The following is a 20,759-nucleotide window of genomic DNA, read 5'->3' as shown; positions in this document are numbered from 1 at the left end:
ACACAATTTTTTCCATGCACAAATCCATTATACAAATATAACATTTATAAAAAATATCATTTATAGAACTTTAAAAGTGTAATAATTAAAAAAAATGATAAGAAATTCATCATAATACCTCTGTGGATCATTTTCTTCATGCTACAAATATAATTAACCAAAATACATTCTTCTTCTTGTAACTAACCAAATATAATTAACCAAAATAAATGCAAACTATAAATCCAATTTCAATTTCATATAAAGTATATACATCTAAACACAAAATCATACAAACCATGTCTAATTCCATTTTCATCCCAATACATCACAATGAACATAAACACAAATCAATTATACAATAGGTTGCATAAAAATTATACAATAGGTTGCATAAATCTGAGAAAACATATATAATGATACAAAATCTATAAACTAACATTAAAATACAGAAACACAGAAGGTCTTGGTAGCCCTTAAAATCACTAACCAAACAAACTCTTAGAAAACATATAAATCAATGCTAAAACTAACATCAAAACAGAAGAAGAATAGAAATTAGGGAAAGAATTCGACCTTAGATTGCTCAATTTTTCAGAAAAGCAGCTGTGTCACTAGATGCCCTCTTGGTCCTTGGACGCCGGCAATGAAGGACTTGTCGCCAATAATGAAGGTCCGGTCGGCAGCGAGTGTGTGGCAGCAATCGGCGGTGGCCGGTCGAAATCGGTAGGGAAAGCGCTAGGAGGATTGTAAGAAGAAAGAAGCAGACGAAACAAGATTGAACGAGGGGGGGGGGGGGGGGGGGGTGTTATCTGATGCAAAACAATAGCGGCGACGGGTATTAGTGGCGAGGCACAGGTATTAGCGGCGACAAGGAAGACATTAGTGGCGACACCCTTGCAGAGAAAAGTCAGCGCCTTTTTTATGCCTTTACGATCGTTGGATGGAATATTGATCGAACGGACATAGTTTATTTCACGCGGATCGCTACTGTGTGGGCAATAGCGGCGACGCCTTTAGCGGCAACGCACTGCATTAGCGGCGACATATGATTGCGTCAATCATATGTCGCCGCTAATGCAGTGCGTTGCCGCTAAAGGCGTCGCCGCTATTGCCCACATTTCTTCTAGTGATATTACATATCCAAATTCAACAATTGTAAATACAAATAAACTGATCATAATTAAGTCAACATTTTTCATTACATCATGATTATCCATTTACAATTCAACAAGTACCACAAAGCCATTCATATTTGAGCTGACCGGACTTTTTTAGGCCGGGTGCACCTCTATTGGTACGTGACAAATATTTGAAGGTTATATTGAAGTCATCTGAAACCACAGTGATATAAGTTTAGTCAACTAAAAGAACGGCAATTAATTAAGCACAAACTATATACCATTACCATATATTTGTAAAACATACATAGATATCTAGGCAAAACTATTTGGAGTATAGGTAAGAGTAATACTCATTGTAGTTTCTGAGATAATCTGACAATACCCATGAATCTTAGAATACCATCAATCAAAGCACTCTTGAACAAAAAAAATTCAAAAAAAGAAAAACAGTTCGACATTTATTCAAGATCTAATGGCTTCTCGACATATAGGGCAACTTCCATTAACCAACAACCACTTGTTGATGCAATGGCCATGGAACGAATGTTGGCAGGACACTAAAAGTTGGATTTTCTCCTTCTTCTTGAAATCCTCAAGACATATCACACAGTCATCGTTCTTGCATTTACTACTGTCGTATATTTGCTCCTGCGTAATTTTACCAAGATACCCATTAGGTTGAGTCCCTGCTTGTCGATCAAGGTTTGCTTGTTGTATCGCCAACACATGATGGTGTGGGACATGGGTGGCTGTTGGCGTTCGGGTTGGTGGTATTCTTCCGGTTTCAATATCTTGGATGACGAGGCCATAACATTGATAGCACAACTTGGTACAACCAGCAAACAGTACCAAGGCAGCTATACAGACCAAGGCTTCGACCAAATACAAAGCTATGTCCAACAAATTAGTCATGGCTGATCTCGATTATAGGTTAGGTTAAAGTTTCAGTTGTAACTGTGATCATATATGTATATATTGCTGAGATTCAAAATCCTCTCGGTGGTTTCCTTATTCACGTGACTTCCACGACAAGCTAATGAAGATTCATATAAGGAAACATAAACCTGCAGGATTGCGTCGGTGGCAATAAGGAAATATCTTGGTAATTTGATCTGAATTATCTTCTTTTACGTCTTATGAGGTTATTTTGTTTTGTTTTAGTGGAATCCTAAGATATACCTAGGAATATGATTTCGTATTTGGTAGAAACCTAGTCCTACTTCTTCTAAGCGGGTCAAGAAAAGGGGTTATGGTCTTATGGATCATGATGGGGTAAAGAAGACCGAGTGTGTATTGTTTTATTTTAATTAGACAAAACTGATCCTTCTAGTATGCATTTTTTAGGAAAAATGTCCAAACACTATAAAAATTGGATGGAATGACCTTTTCAACAAGTTCGCTTGCGGTATTTGTCTACCTCCAAATTCAAAACACTAATTTGCCCTCATGTTATATTTTCTTATTATATTTTTGTTTAATTCAAAGATTTATTAGGAATAAATATATGACTCACTCCCCCCCCCCTCTCTCTCTCTCTCTCTCTCTCTCTCTCTCTCTCTCTCTCTCTCTCTCTCTCTCTCTCTCTCTCTCTCTCTCTCTCTCTCTCTATATATATATATATATATATATATATATATATATATATATATATATATATATATATATATAATCCTTCAATCTTGAAAAGAATTCCCATCTTAAACCATCGTCTTTGTGTAATGATGCAAGAAATGTCAGAGCGTCATCAGAGCGTGGTGGTTGGAGTTCTCTTTTTCCTTACTTCATCCCACTATCTCGACTCCTAACTTCCAACTCCAATAATACGTAGATTCAAAATACAATCATTGCAATCATCTCCAAGGTCCGACTCCAACCTAGATCTATGACCATTCTTATCGACTTACTCTCTTTTCCCTGTCCTCATTCCACCATGGGAGACTGTCGCCTCAAACCTGCAACTAGATCAAAAAAACCCACCATTTCTGTAATGCTTGGATCCCTGTTACGCATTTAATTTAATTATTTATTTATTTTGAGAGAAGGACTCGACGAGTTGGTAGCCCTAGGAAGAGGACTTGAGGTGACTACAGACTCATGTGGAAGGTAGTATTAGGCTCGTACTACTGAAAGCACCGGATCCGTAGACAGTCAAAGTAAGAATCTTTAGGATGCTAAGGAGCAAGTAAGGGCGAGTGATCGAGTGTAAGTATACTCGAGTGAGTCTCTGATGATTTTATGTTGTGTTTCAGAGACATCATGGTGGGTACACGCTACAACCCAGGGAGCAATGGGGCTAGTGATGATGAGATTCGCAGGATGATCCATGATGAGGTGGCCGCAACCATACGAGAGACGATTCTAGAGATGTTTGGGTCTATCAAGACCACCATGATCGAGACATTTGATGAGTGGTACGTTGTTGTTACCGAGGTTGCTGTTGTTGCAGCAACCGCAGTTGTCTCCGCTGCCAGGCCACATAGAAATGACTCGTTGTTGCTACGGGAGTTCAGCAACACGAAGCCACCAAAGTTCGATGGGACACATGATCCGATTACCACCATGAGATGGATCTCTGACATTGAAGGGTGCTTTTACACATGTCCATATCCGGATCACTTAGGAGTTCGGTTTGCCCTGAACTAGCTTCGCCTGTGGGAGAAGGACTGGTGGAAGTTTGTGACTGCCAATTTTACTCCTGCAGACCATATTGTAGTGACGTGGGAGAGGTTCACACGACTGTTTTAAGATGAGTATGTTCCTCCAGTAAAGAGGGAGCGTTTGACACAGGAGTTTCTGTCTCTCAAGCAGAAGACGGAGTCAGTGACTGAGATTACACAGATGTTTCATGAGAGGGCGTTGTTTTGCCCTGAACACGTATCTACTGAGCAGGCACGTGTAAGTCGCTATCTGAGCATACTGAGGAGAGATATACGGGATTTCGTGGCGAACTCAACATACAGGACATTACCTAAGCTTCAGACCAATGTCAGGAGCAGGGAGATTAAGCTAGAGTTACAGACTAGATAGGAAGAGGAGTCCCGGGGTAAGGACCAGAGACCAGTGCAGTCGCAGGCGGCGACGAAGCGTGCTAAGCCCGCTGATACGAGGATTAGGGGCCAGAAGGGTAACACTTGTGGTAAGTGCGGCAAGAGTCATGAGGGATTGTGTCGAGCGGGGATTTACTACAAATGTGGCAAGGAGGGGTGTAACGCCCCGATTCACAAATATTAATTATATAAGAATTCCTCTTGATTTCAAGGCCTACTCGACGAGTTGGTTGCCCTGATTCGTCAAGTAGTAGCAGGTTGGTCCGCGTGTTTAAGTGACCTACTCGCCGAGTCCAAGAAGGGACTTGACGAGTAGGAGCTGGAGGATGAAACCCTAATTTTCGGGGTTTTGCACCCTATTTAAGGACTGCTTATCCCCCTTAGCCTCTCTTACTCCCCCCCTGAGTTTAGAAACACTCATTCGTGTTTGCTCCCTATATTTGTGTGCTTTTTAGCTTGGAAGAGGGATATTTGGAGTAAAAAGCTTGGAGTTCAAGAAGTTTGGAGCAAGAGACTGTTGTAGATCTGGATTCTTCTCTGTCTTGGCATCATTTTGGAGGTAACAAGTTGTTACCTTGGCTCTCTTTGTAACACCCGAAATCAGAAAGGTCAAGAAAGGAAAGGAAAACCATAAGTTAAAGAGGGTCGACTCGTCGAGTCCAGGGAGGAACTCGGCGAGTCGGAGCGGGATCTGGGTGTAAAGTAAGTGACCGACTCGGCGAGTCTGGTATGGGTTGGGAAACCCTAATTCCGGGACTTGGTACCCTGTTTAAGCACCTTATTCTCTTCCCCAGGGCTCATTTGAGGCCCTATAGTCCAGAACCCCAAACCCTAGCCACCATATCCTTTTCTTGGAGCAAGGTCTAGCCTTGGAGAAGTAATTTCCAAGCTTTGAAGAAGAAGAAGAAGGAAAAGGAGTTGGGAGGTCCAAGGAGAAGCTTGTTGGTCTAGGATTAGCTTCTCAACCTCATCACTTTCTGGTAATAAAGCTCTCACCTTGACTATGGTACTTCTAGATCTAGTTTGCCCCCAAATGGATGGTTTTGAGCTCAAAAACCATAAATTCGTAATGATGAAGCAGTTATATCGGTTCATATTGTAGATCTAGACATCCTTGAGCTCCAGGAGCTCAAGAAAGACATCTTTTGGTAGCCATGACCTTGTTCTAGCCCAATTAGCCTCCTTAATAGTTAATTTGTAGTGTTTTGGCTTCATTGCATCATAGACACACGTAAAGTTAGCAACTTTACGTGTTCAGATAGTCTTAGAAGACCAGATCTATTGTTTGGAGCAAAGGAGAAGCTTTGTGACTCGAAATTATAGGAATGCACGTATGGACTCGGCGAGTCGGGCTAGATACTAGACTTAAATCGCATAGTAACTCGGCGAGTCACATGGGTGGACTCAGCGAGTTGGATGAAGATAGGCAGGAACTCGACGAGTTGGAAGAACAAATCGGCGAGTCTGTTGAAGATTGCCTTGGACTCGGCGAGTCAAGTCGCAAAACCCCAAACCCTTCGAGTTAAGACTAGGATCAGTGAGTTGAGTGGGGACTCAGTGAGTTGGACAGGACAGGACTCGGAAATCGGTAGACTCGGCAAGTCAGGGGCTGACTCGGCGAGTCGAGTCGCGAATGAAAGGATTATGAGCGTATAAACTCGGCGAGTCAGAAGGCAGACTCAGCGAGTAGGGTTGACCTGGAAGGTTGACTTTGAACAGGATTTTGACGTTGTCAAGAGTTCACTTAGTTGACTTTTGGAGGACTGTCAGACTAAGTGTTATATTGTTATTGGTAGCTCGGAGAGCTAGAGGAGCAGCGCCTCAGAGGGTTGTCGGTTAGCAGCTAGAGGGTTATCAGCAGAGCTCAACAGTTCAGGTGAGTTTCCTCCCAGTAGGAACGGGTCTAAGGCCACAATGCCGGCCCGTTTAGCTAGCAGTAGTTTCTAGACTTCGGTCTGATGCAGTAGTTAGTATGTTTGATGCCTTCGTGGCTCAGATAGGATTTATGTGTTATGTGTTCCGAGCTACGACCCGATGCAGTATGCAGTTTATGTGTTCATGCTAGTTGATATGTTTATGCTATGCTATGTTATGTTCAGTCAGTTTTCGGACTTCGGTACGATACAGGGGACAAGGTCCCAGTCAGTTCTGGATTTCGGTCCGATGCAGTTAGTTCCAGACTTCGGTCCGATGCAGGGGACAAGGTCCCAGTCAGTTCTGGATTTCAGTCCGATGTAGTTAGTTCCAGACTTCGGTCCGATGCAGGGGACAAGGTCCCAGTCAATTCCGGATTTCAGTCCGATGCAGTTAGTTCCGGACTTCAGTCTGATGCAGGGGACAAGGTCCTAGTCAGTTCCGGATTTCGGTTTGATGTAGTTAGTTCCGGACTTCGGTCCCATGTAGGGGACAAGGTCCCAGTCAGTTTCGGACCTCGGTCTGATGCAGTTTCCGGACTTCGGTCCGATGCAGAGGGCAAGGCCCTGGTTAGTTCCAGACTTTGGTCCGATGCAGTTTCCAGACTTCGGTCCGATGCAGTGGGCAAGGCCCAGTATGTGTTATATGTTATTGTATGGTATGTGGTAGTTTGGGGGAGATCACTAAGCTTCGTGCTTACGGTTTTAGTTTTGGTTTCAGGTACTCAGTTTTCAGAGGAGGAGCTCGGAGAGGTTGCAGTGCACACACCATAGTCAGTTAGCCTGTGAATGTTTTACTCTGATAATAAGATTATGTTTTGAATTAATACTCAGAAATTTTGTTATGACTTATGATACGGTTTTTATAGATATGATTTTAGTAATGTTTTAAAAGAAATTTTTGGGTCGTATTTTGGGACGTTACAAGTTGGTATCAGAGCCTTGGTTTGAGGGATTCAGGCGCACTCCCGAGTGTGTCTAAACTCAAACTAAGGAAGTGGTATAAATTTTTCAAAATGAAAGAGTTTTAGAAAAGCAAAATGAAACTTGAAAAGAAAAGAGTTTTAGAAAGGCAAGTGGGTAGCGATTTTTGATAGTGAGCTTATTTAGTTCTCTGTAGTCAATACACATCCTAAAGTATCCGTCCTTTTTCTTAACAAAGAGGACCGGAGCTCCCCAGGGTGAGAAACTAGACCGGATGAATCCTTTGCTCAAGAGTTCGCTAAGTTTGCTTGACAGTTCTTGCATCTCCGCAGGAGCCAACCTATAGGGTGATTTGGCAATGGGTGTAGCTCCCAACACAAGGTCAATTCGTAACTCGCTTGTCTTTCTGGGGGTATCCCCAGGAGATCTTTAGGAAAAACATCCGGGAAATTGAAAGCCACTGGGATGTCTCGAATATTGACCTCTTCCTTGGACTTATCCACTATGTGAGCCAGAAACGTGAAGTCCTTCTTTTGTAGATACTTTTGTGCCTTAATACACGAGATCAGATGAAGGTTTGTACTGGGCTTGTCTCCGTATATAATTAGGGTTTCGTGATTAGGGAGGTGAAGGCGAATGGCCTTCTCGTGACACAAAATTTCAGCATGGTGGGGGATTAACCAGTCCATGCTGATAATCACATCAAAACTCCTAATAGTTACAGGCATAAATTTTATTTGAAAGACGTGGTGATTTAAGGTAGGGGTGTGCAAAAAAACCGCAAAACCGAAAAACCGAAAAACCGAACCGATCCGGTCGATCCAAAACTGAAAAAACCGGGTATATACGAGTCGGTTTCGGTTTGGATATTCAGATATCTGCGGATACCCGAACCGAACCGTATTATATTATTTATATGTATATATATTTTTTCTATTATGTAATATAATAAAAGACTATAGAATTTAATTAAAAAGTTGTTACAGCCCATTCCAAATGGCCCAAATGGCACTCGACTAGTTGACTGTACTCATTCTTTCGCTTAGGGAAACAATTCAAGCAAACGGGAATTGAGCAACCGGAAACAATCACTTGATCATCGATCATCGGCTACTGTCGCACCATTCGTTTTCGTCTCGCCAGTGGCAAAAATCCCACCATTTCTCTCATCAACAAGTCGGCATTTAGCAACATTGTTATAGGTGCTCGAGAGTCGCGAGTCGAGAAGGCGCAGTAGCAATTCACATCTTCACGACGACTACAGGCTTGGCATACAGCGAAATCGTCAGATCGACACATCGTTCTCTCCATCTCCACTATTTGGTACTCGGTAATTAGGTATTCCCTTTACTTTGTTTGATTTCTCATTTTTTGTTCGTCAATTTGTTCGTACCTGCAACCTGCATCACTTCTCGTCTTTTTGACATTACCCCTTCTGTTTAATTTTATTTCACAAACGAAAAACCTTCAAAATCCTTAAGTCAAAGCTATGATTTATTGTTTAATATTCATGGATTTAATGTTGAATATTGATATGGAATGACTTGTAATGAACTTCATTTTACACACATTTAGATCATATATAAGTTAAGAATGCTCTAATACAAGCTCACTATGGTAAGTAGTTGACTAGTTTGTCCGTACAAATCTGTTCTGTTGAGAGAATAAAAGGAAAAAAATTACAGTAAAGGACTACCTTCTGCACACTTGTATTTATTTGATGTTGGTCTGCAAATGTAAAACTAGATTGTAGCATTTACAACATAATTTCTAATAAAATACTATTTGTTTACTGTTGTATCAATGTATGCATGTATGGTATCTGAGTTATGTCTATATTTGAACTCCAACGAAAAATAGTTTTTTTTTCTGATTTTCAAAAAAATGGCTAAAATGGAGGTTGATGTTGATTCTTTACCAACACAACAATCTGGAAGTTCAAATGCAAGTGTTAATCCTTCACCTACAACAGAAACTGCCAAGAAAGTGGATGAAGGGAAAAAGACCGAAAAGAGAAAGCAAAAAGCAGATACTTCTGAAGCATGGCGACATTTTACTAGAGATCCCGATGATCCTAATTACTCTGTTTGTAATCATTGTGCTAGACGATTGCATTGTCCTAGTAAGAATGTAACTAGTTCTATGCGGAATCATACAACACGTTGCACTAAGAACCCTGATAACGTCGACAAAAAAAAAAACTTTTGATGTTTCAAAACCAAGCTTCTATACAAGAAAATGGAGAAAGCATATCTACATTTGTCCTTTGGAAATTTGACCAAACCAAGTGTAGATATTTGTGTGCTAGAATGATCATTATTGACGAATTACCTTTCAAAACTGTCGAACTGAAGGGTTTCGTGACCTTGTGAACATGTTGCAACCACAATTTCAAATCCCTTCAAGAACCACTATTGCTAATGATTGTTTGGAGATATACAAGTCAGAAGCAGAAAAGTTGAAGAAGTATTTTGCTAAGAACAGACAAAGAGTTTCTTCAACAACTGATTTGTGGACTTCTAGGCAAAATCTTAGTTACATGTGTTTGACAACTCATTTTATTGATAAAGATTGGACCATTCACAAAAGAATAATAAACTTCTGTCTTGTTTCTGGTTATTCTAGTGAGATAATTGGAAAATATGTGGAAAAGAACTTACTTGATTGGGGAATTGACAAGGTTTTCTCAATTACAGTTGACAATGTTAGTTCAAATGACCTTTGTATTCGATACCTAAAAAGAAGATTGAATGCATGGAAGCATAGTGTGTTAGATAGTCAACATTTGCATATGAGATGTTGTGCCCACATCTTAAGTCTTGTTGTCAAAGAAGGTTTAAAAGATGTTGACACAAGTATTGCCCGAATTCGATCAGCTGTGAAATATGTGAGGTCTTCTCCAGCTAGGCTTCAACGCTTTAAGGGATGTGTTGAGAAAATGAAAATTGAGAGTAAAAGCCTTGTTTCTCTAGATGTTGAAACAAGGTGGAATTCAACATACTTAATGCTAGAAAGTGCCATCAAGCTTCAAGATGCTTTTGATTTATTGGAGGAGCAAGATAGTAAGTACATGTCCGAGATTTTATCATTGAAGGGGTTGCCCAATGAAGAGGATTGGGAGCATGTTAGGTGTATGTTACCTTTCTTGAGAGGTTTTTATACATCTACTTTGCGTATTTCTGGCTCTTTGTATGTAACTAGCAACAATTACTTTCATGAAGTCTTTGGAATTGGAGCAATGATAAAAAAAAAAAAAAAAAAAAAAAAAAAAAAAAAAAGATGATAACAAGTGATGATGGTTTTAAAAAGATGGTTGCTAAAATGAAGGAGAAATATGATAAGTATTGGAGCAATTCATCGAACATAAATGTGTTTTTATTTATTGCTCCAATTCTTGATCCACGATACAAGTTAGGTTATGTTTCCTTTATTATTAGCCAAACTTATGATGAAGAAAAAGCCAAATAATTGTGTGATCAAGTAGAGAAAGTATTGCGAGATTTGTATGCTCATTACTCACATGAAGTTGGAGTTATTAATGAAAATCCGACAAGTAGTTCCGAAAATGTTGAAGAAGAAATTGTTATTGACGTTGATGATGATCCGACAACTTTCTTGAACAACCAATATAAAAGATTGTTGGAAAAGAACTCAAGTGGTACAGGTAATTTACAAGTTGTCTTTCTTTTATTTTTGTTATTTATACTTACATAATTGATTTTTTTTATTGTAATATTTTTTGATAATTATAGCTGCAAAGTGTGAGTTGGATTGGTATTTGGGTGAGCAATGTGAGTCTTTGGACAACAAGTTCGATTTACTTGGTTGGTGGAAGAAAAATCAAGCAAGGTTTCCGGTCATCGCGGCAATTGCTAGGGATGTTTTGGCAATTCCCGTCTCAACTATAGCCTCTGAATCTTCATTTAGTACCGAGGGACGTGTTCTTGACGCATTTCGTAGTTCATTGACCCCCAAAACGGTGGAAGCATTGATATGTTGTCAAAATTGGCTTAGGTCCAAAAACGTTCCCATTGATATTGAGGAAAGTTTTGAAGCTCTTGAAAATTATGAAGTCGGTATGACTTTGTTTTTTTTTTTTTTAGTTTTATAGCTTCATGTTTTATTAAATCTAATGTATAATTTTTGTTGTTTCAGAAGTGAAAGACTTGCCTCAAGCTATATTCGCCCTTACTGTGGATGATTAAAGTTTTAAGATGGTAAAATTTTGGATTTAACTGTTTTTTTGTTCTTTACAGTGTAGTTTATATTCAGTTTTTGTGAAGTTTATTTTATAGATTTTGTTGTTGTTTTCTATACATTTGGTAGTTGTTTTGTGTGGTTTTTGAACAGCTTTGTGCAGTTTTTTAAAGCTGTTTTGTGTAGTTTTTGGTGTTGTTTTTTGCAGTTTTTTAATGTTGTTTTGTGCAGTTTTTTGGTATTGTTTTTTGCAGTTTATTAACGCTGTTTTGTGCAGTTTTTTGGTGTTTTTTTTTTGCAGTTTTTTAACATTGTTTTGTGCAATTTTTTGGTGTTGTTTTGTGCTGTTTTTTGATGTTGTTTTGTGTAGTTTTTTGGTACTATTTTGTGTTATTTAGTGCAGTCTTTGTACTATCATATATATATATATATATATATATATATATATATATATATATATATATATATATATATATATATATATATTTGCTATTTGTACTAAATGTTGTTTCTTTTTTTTGTAGGTTTGGTGATGATTTTAAGATGATTTGCTGCTGTTTTTTTTTTTTTTTTTTTTTTTTTGAAGGGATTATGGTTGTTTTTTGTGTTATCAAACTAGTGTTAAACATTTTAAAATCTCTTGTTGAATTGTTTGTTTTGGATGACTTTGTTTTGAATGGATATTTTACAATTCACTTGAATGTAGCATTTTTTTATTAATTTTGTTTTTTTTATATTTACTGATTTACTGGGTAACCGTGAACCGAACCGTGGTTACTCGCCTTCATACGGTTCGGTTTGGTTCGGGTTTTTGTATAATACGGTTCAGTTACGTTTAGTGCAAGTAAAGTACCTGTCCCGTGATCACGGTTCACAATTTTATTAGTATCCGAGCCGAACCGCCCCGTGAACACCCCTAATTTAAGGTCAGGGTACATCCTACGTAGATGTCCCCAGTTGATTCTGTTTTCCCATTAGCCATTTCCACCGTAAAGGTTTCATTAAGCTTCTGGGGTTGTTGTTTTAGCAAGTGTTTGAATTTATTACTCACAAAGCTTCGCTCTGCCCCGGTATAAAATAGGATGCATGCATATGTGTGGTTTAGGAGAAACGTACCAGTGACAACAACGCGATCCCGAACCGCTTCTCCTTGACCCATGGTCAACACTCTCCCTACTCCTCCATTCCCAGGGTTGTTGACATTGCGGCAGTTTCGACGGAAATTCCCAATCTTTCCATATCCATAACAGGTGTGTCTTGCCCCAGCGTTGTTACCGCTGTTGTTGGTGTTGTTGTTGTTGTAGTTGCAGCTGTTGTTGTTGTTTCCCTGCTGTTGGTTTTGAGGAGGATAGATCCTGCAGTATTTTTTCGTGTGACCCTTTCGGTTGCAACCGGTACAATGCATCTCCCTGCATTCACCATTGTGATGGAGATTACACTTGTTGCACTATGGGAGATTCCCGGAGTACTACTTAGGGGCACTTGGGGTAGATGAGACTGGAGCATGTGGTATGGAGGGAACTTGGTGGTTACTGCATGAACTGTCGTTGTTTGTTGTTTCTTTGATGACTCTAAGCCCTGTCGTCCCTTTCTCTTGTTATTCTTTCCTTTCTTGTTGTCACTCTCCTTCTTGCCTTCGGTTTCCCTTGACTTCTCGCCCTTCTTGTTTTTGTGGCCGTACAACTTCTTGGCTAACCTCTTGGCACTGTCAAAGGTTTCAGGATTTGCAGATATCACATTTCCTTGAACTGAGGAGGTTAACCCCCATATGAATCATTCGATTTTCTTTCCTTCCGAAGTAATCATGCCAGGGCACAATAGAGACAGTTCGCTAAACCTTGATATGTAAGCATCGATGTCGGAGTTTCACACGGTGAGATTCCATAACTCTTGCACCATTTTCTAAATTTCGCCACGCGGGCAGTACTCGACCATCAACATTTCTTTCAATTCCGCCCACGGCATGTCATTGGATACAGGAAGAGTCATGGCCTCCACATGTCCATTCCACCATGTGAGAGCTTGATCAACAAAGGTGCATGTTGCAAACTTCACTTTCACCTCTTTGGGGCATTCACATATCTCGAACACCGACTCCACCTTTTCAATCCATCTCTTTAGGGTTATCATTCCCCCTGTGCCATTAAAGGTTCGTGGCTTGGTGTTGGTGAAATCTTTATAGGAGCATGTCTTGGCATGCCCCTGGTTTATTCCGTTGTTTGAGCTTCCAGCCCCTTGCCCGTTGCCTCCACCATTGTTCTCATTGTAGATCTGCGCCATTGCCGCCGTGACTGCAGCAGATACAACTGTTTGAAATGCAACTGAGTTGATTTCTGGTGGTGTCAGCTCGAGGTTTCCACGGGTGGGTCGTTGAGGCATCCTTCTGTCATGGAACGGGAAGATGTTGAGTGCCTAAAATTTTTGTGAGTTTGTGGTCCTATAACTAGGTGTATAGCATGTACTTAAGTAGTTTCACATATTGACATACAATATAGCACATAGCAGATAACAATGTTATGATAGAACACATATTATTTTCCACTAATAATATCTGTACTTTGATACATGAAAATCTGCTCGAAAGAGCATACATAAAGAGTACAAAGTTTGGCAGCATAACGACTCTATGAGTAGCGTAATCACTTAAACATAGAGTCGATGGTACATAGCATAGATCATATAAGAGAGACCTAATACCAATACACATACTACTGATCCTGCTGAAATTTCCTAATGGTGGCAACGATATCATATCCCAAAATGTTGTGCCAATAGCTGAGCCATCTCGGTCATCTCTCTGATGACTTCATCCCGTACTTGCTCAGCTTGCACGGCTCGTGCCTCCATGGCGAACAACTGCTGTCGAAGTGTGGCAACCTATTCTTCCAGCAAACGATCCTCTCCCACGGGGTTTCCTGGTGGGGCAGGATGGGTCCGTTTCGTCGGTAAGGAATACGACGGGGGCTTCGTCCGCATCTCCTTCCACCTTCGTGTTGTCATCGATCCCCTCAAACTCATAATCCGTATCGGTGTACTCGTCGGGTCCAACGTCATGAGCTGCTCCTTTTCCTTCCCCGGGGTTGTCTTCAATCATTTTGTCGGCCACCAAGGCCTGGTGAAACTGAATGCCTTGATGCTCCTCTTCCATAGTGACTGTGATGAGGAACATGCAAGGAGGGCATGTAAATAAACCAATATTACTCCTAAGATGTTTTAATTGTTATATAAATTAAGTTGATGTTCTCTTTTGGTAACAAAGGGGTATGTTTTAAGTTTACCGAACATCGCGATTTCCCCAAGGCATGTGATAGTTGTATTCCGGAGGAAATGTAGTTGATCAGGCTACATTCGCCCCTAATACAACTGTGAACCGTCCTGGCTTAACCGGGTTGTTGAGATTTTCAAATCATCTTATTCGATTGGTTATTATGTTCATTTTCCTAAGTCTCACAAGTAAGAGTGTTTACTATTATATTTTTAGTTTGTTTGTTGAGAGTTATTTAGTCCCTTGTTGGGTTTATAGTTGCATATCAACGTGTGGTTAGATATGCCAGTTCACTATAAACAGAGCTTTGATACCAACTTGTCACACCCCCGAACCAGACTGCGGAAACGTCCGAGGGCTCGCGTGACTTAAATTGAAATATCATCACAATGAATATACATGAAATATAACATAATCATCACCATGCATTAATACATTACAACTGACCTTGTTCACATCAAGTACATTGTCTAAATATTACATATCCATAGCATAAATTGTTTGAGAGTTTTCAAAACATAACATCCTAACACACTTGGTATTGTTCTTCAGCTTATCTGTTACCTGAGAATACAGGTTATTTTGAAAACTTCAACATATAGAATGTTGATGAGTTCATAAGCAGGTTTGATATGAAAATGTTTTGTGTAGTTTATAAAAACCAGAAAATCCGATATTTTTTGAAACAGTAATTGTTTATACAAAAAGTGTGATGATCCATAGGTATATGCATAAATGATTTCAAATCGTGTATAAATGAGAAGTTTTTCATTATAGTTATTGAAAGTACAAGTGAATAATGTGGATTTCCCCGGAAAACCCGATGTTTTCCGATAAAACAATATGATCGTTTTGTATTATTGTATCGTCGCATCGAATGAATATGATTTCCCCCTGGTTACTTAGATGGTATTGGATTTTTATGTGAGTCGTTATAACCATACATGATAATGACTAGTTCTTCTGTCTGGGCATTCTAGTGAACGCCGGAATTGATCTTAAGTAGGGATGAGCATTGGAACCGGGTACCCGCTTTTGGAACCGGAACTGCCGGTTTTGGAACCGGAACCGCTTTAAGCGGTTCCGGTTCTGATTCTTGTTTTTTCGGAACCGCTACCCGCTGGGTACCCGCCGGAACCATTTTATATATACATATATATATATATATATATATATATATATATATATATATATATATATATATATATATATATATATATATATATATAATTTCATATGAATGTGTGTTACTTAGACCAATTTAGAATATATTGGTCTGATTTTGTTCGTCTTTGGTCCAAATTGATTTGATTTGTATCGAACTAAATTTCGCTTTTGTCGAAAAAAATTAACAAAATTAATCCGACCGGGTTACCCGCTCCCGGAACCGGAACCGCCGGTTCCGGGACTGGTTCCAAACATTTAAGAACTGCCTAGAGTGGTTCCGGTTCCGGTTCTAACTTTCTAGGAACCGCCGGTTCCGGTTCTCGCCAAATGAGGCGGGTACCCGCCTATGCTCATCCCTAATCTTAAGATTTTGTCATCCTAGACTGGTCGAATCTAACTGTAGCGAACATCTTAGGTGTGGGGGAGTCACCCCCGAATAGATCTATACACAAACTCTCGCTCTCCCTCCAGGAGACTTTGATTATAACTACAGACTACGACCGACACTTATTGGTGTTGCCCGTTATTACTCACTTAATCCAAATGAATTTGATTAACCTTGATTAATGACCTGATTTTTGTTTACTTGAATAGAAGGTAAGTCTAACAGACGAGGAGAAGAGGACCACGAGATCCTACTAATCACGTTTGTTATTTAAGGTTGTCGAGTATACGAAGGACGCGTTGGCCTATTTCGCATATGATTTATTTGGACCTTACTAGCAATGCTAATGGGCCACTGAGGCCCAATAGCATGTAAAAGTCATTGAGGGTCCCTTAAGCATGTAATTGGGTCACAGGAGGCCCAATAAACATGTATTATTTATGTTAGGCCCAAAAGTCTTGTTAATGAGTCACGAAGGCCCAATAAGCATGATTAGAATCTTTCAAGCCCAACAATTTGAATGTTTACTTGTTTTGTATAGTATAAATGTAAGGAATTATGTTTGAACAATTATTGAATCGCAAGGGCACAAAGTTTGTCGATTGTTTTATAACGATATTTAAATTTATGAAAATATATGTATATTTTTCATCCTAAATTCATAAGTTATAATTTGGTAATTTTGACCCAAATATCTTAATAATAAAATAACTGACTCAAAAATATTGGTTTGACCTATTCAGCCCTTCTTTAATAAAAATGACAATTTTAGTCCATTTTTATAAAAAATGACATTTTAGGTCCTTAAACTATTTTTCTTGACATTTTGGCCCAAAGACTTATTTAAATAATGTTTTCAGCCCAATGTTTACTTTTTGGCAGCTTCAGCCCCTTTAGTAAAAAGATTTTCATTTATAATCCAAACTTTTCGCAACTTTTACAAATTTGACCCAAAATCCAAAAACTTTACATTTTTAATCCTTTTTGGCAAATAGGGTCATTTTAACCCCTGAAATAGATTTATTCACTTTTCTACCCACTATTTTGAGAAATTTACCATTTCAGCCCTGTTAAAACCATATTTTTCGCAAATTTGGGCCTATGGGCCGAAAAGCCTAAAATTTTAGCCCATTAGGTGAAAATTTACATTTTTATTCCTTTAAAAGGCATGGTGTTTATAAAAACTTCTATTTTGAATGTTTTGACCTTTTTGATCCTTGTAAAAACCGTAAATGACAACTTTTTCCCAAACTTTTGTTTATTTGACAAAAATAGTCCAATAATGAGTTTTATGTTGTAGCATGCTTATTATAAACCTTATATGGTAGTTTCTCTTAACTTGTTAAGTGTAATACATCCTAGATCACATATTTTTCCTCCTTGAACTATAGATCTCAAAATATCTTTCATTTTTGGCACATATTTACCACATAAACACAAGAAATCACACATAACATACAAATACACATAGATCTACACATTTTACTTGTATTCTCCCCCATAAAACATGTGAAACCGGAAATAGAGGGGTATGAACTCACATTGAATTTGTGGATTTGTTTTTTGAAGAATATGTGGAAAGATGAAGTGATTTTTCGCCCTAGCAACTCCTTTGAGTAGATCTCGAACTCAATAAGATTTCTAGGAGTATGATCACCAAACACTTTGTTTAAAAGAGTGATCTATCATGAAGATGGAGTTATGAAACTTGAATGTGTAAAGGCTTACCAAGAATGATGATTATCTTGTGAAGATCCTCTTGAAACCTAAGCAAATCTCAAAAATGTGATGGAAGTGAGAAAATGTTCTTGTAAAATTTGAGAGAGTTTGGGGAGAAGATTGAAGAGGGTGGTGGGGGTTTGTGGTCTCGACCGAAGATAGAAAATGAGAGGGGAGAGAGTGAGATGAGTTGACTTGCATGGATACATAAGAATGGTGCATGGATATCCTATGTACATTTATGAGGTGGCACCATAAATGTCAACCCTCATTTCATCCTTTCTTTTTATTATTATATTTTTGTTTTATGCTTGGGCCGAAAACATGGGCTAGAAAATAAGAGTTGCTTAGTTTGGGCCATTATTTGCCTCATTTCGATATTTTAAGGCCCAAAGAGTATTTCTCGGCCCATTAGGCCCTTAGGGTAGCTCACGACCCAATTTTTGTATAAGAGAATGGATTTGAGTCCATTAAAGCTAATTGGATTTGTTATGGCACAATAAGGCCCATTAAAGATAAACTAATCCATTTTAGGCTTATAAGGCCCAAAAAGGTTAAGTCTCATGAAAGTGGGTCCAGTTAGAGCCCATTTAAGATTTCTAATCCCAAAAAAGTCAAATTGGAAGCTTATTGGTCCTTTAGGCCCAATAATGAAATCCTAGTCCATATTGGACTTAAACCGAGATTTCTAGGGTTTCCTATCTTTCGTTGACTATTTGAGTGTTTGTACAGGTTGTTTGATTAAATTTTGTTGTCATTGAATAAGCATCATACATGCTTTCATGTTTTAGTTACAATGTTATCCTTGTTAAGTGTTTATAAAGCATCAGAATTCCTAGTTGTGACACATGTGTACAATCGAACCTTGCCCTTCTTACAAGTTAATGAAGTACCTGAAAAATATTTGTAAACAACTAGATAAACACGAAGCTTAGTGAGTTTCCCAAAATACCCTATACCACATTACATATATAATGCATACACATAATGGCCTTCAGCATAATGCTGGTTTGCCCTTGGCCTTCAGCACAAAGTTGGTTTGCCCTTTTTACCTACATCATATATCTGGTATGCACTTTGGCCTTTAGCGTAATGATAGTCGACCCGACTCTATTAGCGTTCACCCTGACGCTGGGTCGCCATCAACTCCCTACATATCATAGCAATCATAGTACCAAACAACCATTGTATTAATATTAAAGTGTTTACAAGTAGTGATTCTCAAAAGATTGAATCCAAAAGTAAATAACAAAACAATACATGAAGCTACTATACTTCATCTTCTATATCCCAGAGCGTGTACCTGTCTACTAGTTTCCTGAGAATACAAGTTATTTTGAAAGAGTAGATTAACATTTAAGCTGGTGAGTTCATAAGATTTTAGTGATGTAAAGTAAGTTGTAACTTCTTTTAGAAAAGTTCGCCTATTCCTCCAGAAGATCCTATATCTTCTGATATGATGAAACATAAGTAAAAATGACTCTACAATCCTTTCTATGAGTACTAAATGGATACAAGTTATATAAAACCTAGAGTAAACAAACAATCAGTTGTGTGAATTGCCCTAAGCCCACAACCAAAAAAGTAACAAGAAATGAGGCGGAAGTCACATATCCCATTGTTTGTTAGGTCTTCGTTTTATATAACCCGGGTGTATTCACTTAGTACTCACGGAGTTAACTATAATAGTTCCTTTATATTTTATGAAAACATTCTTTAAGAAAAACCCTTATTTCCTTTAGTAAAAATAGTAACCACAATAGTTCCTTCTATAATCACTTAATTTATACTAGTTATATATAATCTAATATCGAACGGATAGTTAATTGTGTGAATCTGCCCTAAGCCCATAACCAAACAAGGAACAGGAAGTAAGGCGGAAAGCACACATCCAACTGCCTATCAGATATTAATTATATATAACTCTGATGTATAAACCAAGGTATTATGGAATTAACCACTAAAGGTCCTTTAAGTTATACCGATTTAATAAAATGGATTAAACCCTTTTACTGATAAGTTTCTAGTTTACTCTACTACATGTTATATCTGAAAAGTATGTTTTTGTACTAGAAATCGGTGTATTGAATTTGTATACTATGACCTAACCCATAGCTGGTACCCTTTATGATTACTTGGTGTATACGGGATATATATAACTAAGATCGGATAGATAGTAGACTGGGTGCATCTACTCTAAGCCCACAACCAAACAAGGAACAAGAAATGAAGCGGAAAACATACACTCTACTGTCTATCAGACCCGATTAATATATATCCCTGAGATATGCTCTAAGGAATCATAAAGTTAGCATTATAGGCCCCTTTCTACGTGAAAGTACTAAGACTCGACTGTACTGTTTGTCTTTTGTAATAATGAAAGTATACAGTAGTATTTTAAAGTGACTACTAAAGTACTGACTACCTTAAAACCAATTCGTATTATTAAGGTAAAAAATGTGATGTGGTTGTAACCATACTAATAACGCTCTCCCTCCAGGAGATTTTGGTTACAAAACACGACTTAACAAACAAATTGTTAAGTCGTGAAGTAGTCTCACATTTAATGTTATATTGTTTTTGTTATAGTATGTTCCTTTTGTTCTAGTGTATAGTATGTTCCTCCCTGTTTCTCTTTATAGTACGTACTGGACCCCTAAACTATACTTATTATAGTTTACTAGTATGTTTACTTGAACTGATACTGACTGGAATAAAAGACTCATTTATCTACTGAGTTGTGATTGTACTTTAAAAACGGTGTTTTATGAACAATAAAGTAACATAACTGTAAAAGACTTTTTTTGAAATGGTTTTGATCACTTATAAGCATAAGAAATCCTTTGAATATGACAATTATCAAAAATAACATTTACACAATTATCATTGTGTTCAACTTGTATCCCCCCCCCTTAAAATCATTTAAAAACATTTAAAAGATTGATTATAGGGGTATGAACTCACCTTATGTGGGGGATTCAACTGCAGATTCATGTAAGGATGAGAAGTTCCACGAATGAATTCTCGACACACAAACGA

The 20,759-nt window shown here is 38.4% G+C and overlaps 1 protein-coding gene and 1 long non-coding RNA gene across 2 annotated transcripts; both read left to right on the top strand.

Moving 5' to 3' along the window:
• Positions 1-8,871: 8,871 nt before the first annotated feature.
• LOC145049367 (zinc finger BED domain-containing protein RICESLEEPER 2-like) lies at positions 8,872-10,229 on the top strand. The gene is made up of 3 exons (XM_078997786.1): positions 8,872-9,109; positions 9,342-10,139; positions 10,189-10,229. Exons 1-3 carry the CDS (start codon positions 8,872-8,874, stop codon positions 10,227-10,229), a joined length of 1,077 nt encoding a protein of 358 aa, XP_078853912.1.
• Positions 10,230-10,265: 36 nt separating this feature from the next.
• LOC145049296 (uncharacterized) lies at positions 10,266-11,206 on the top strand. Its single transcript, XR_013683260.1, has 3 exons — positions 10,266-10,651; positions 10,740-11,063; positions 11,143-11,206. It is a non-coding gene; the product is annotated as an uncharacterized LOC145049296 (long non-coding RNA).
• Positions 11,207-20,759: the final 9,553 nt, after the last annotated feature.

The sequence above is a fragment of the Lactuca serriola genome, chromosome 5 (assembly GCF_051521515.1).
Source record: "Lactuca serriola cultivar US96UC23 chromosome 5, Lser_US96UC23_V15, whole genome shotgun sequence".
Taxonomy (NCBI): Eukaryota; Viridiplantae; Streptophyta; class Magnoliopsida; order Asterales; family Asteraceae; genus Lactuca; species Lactuca serriola.
This window is presented reverse-complemented; position numbering and strand designations above follow the sequence as displayed.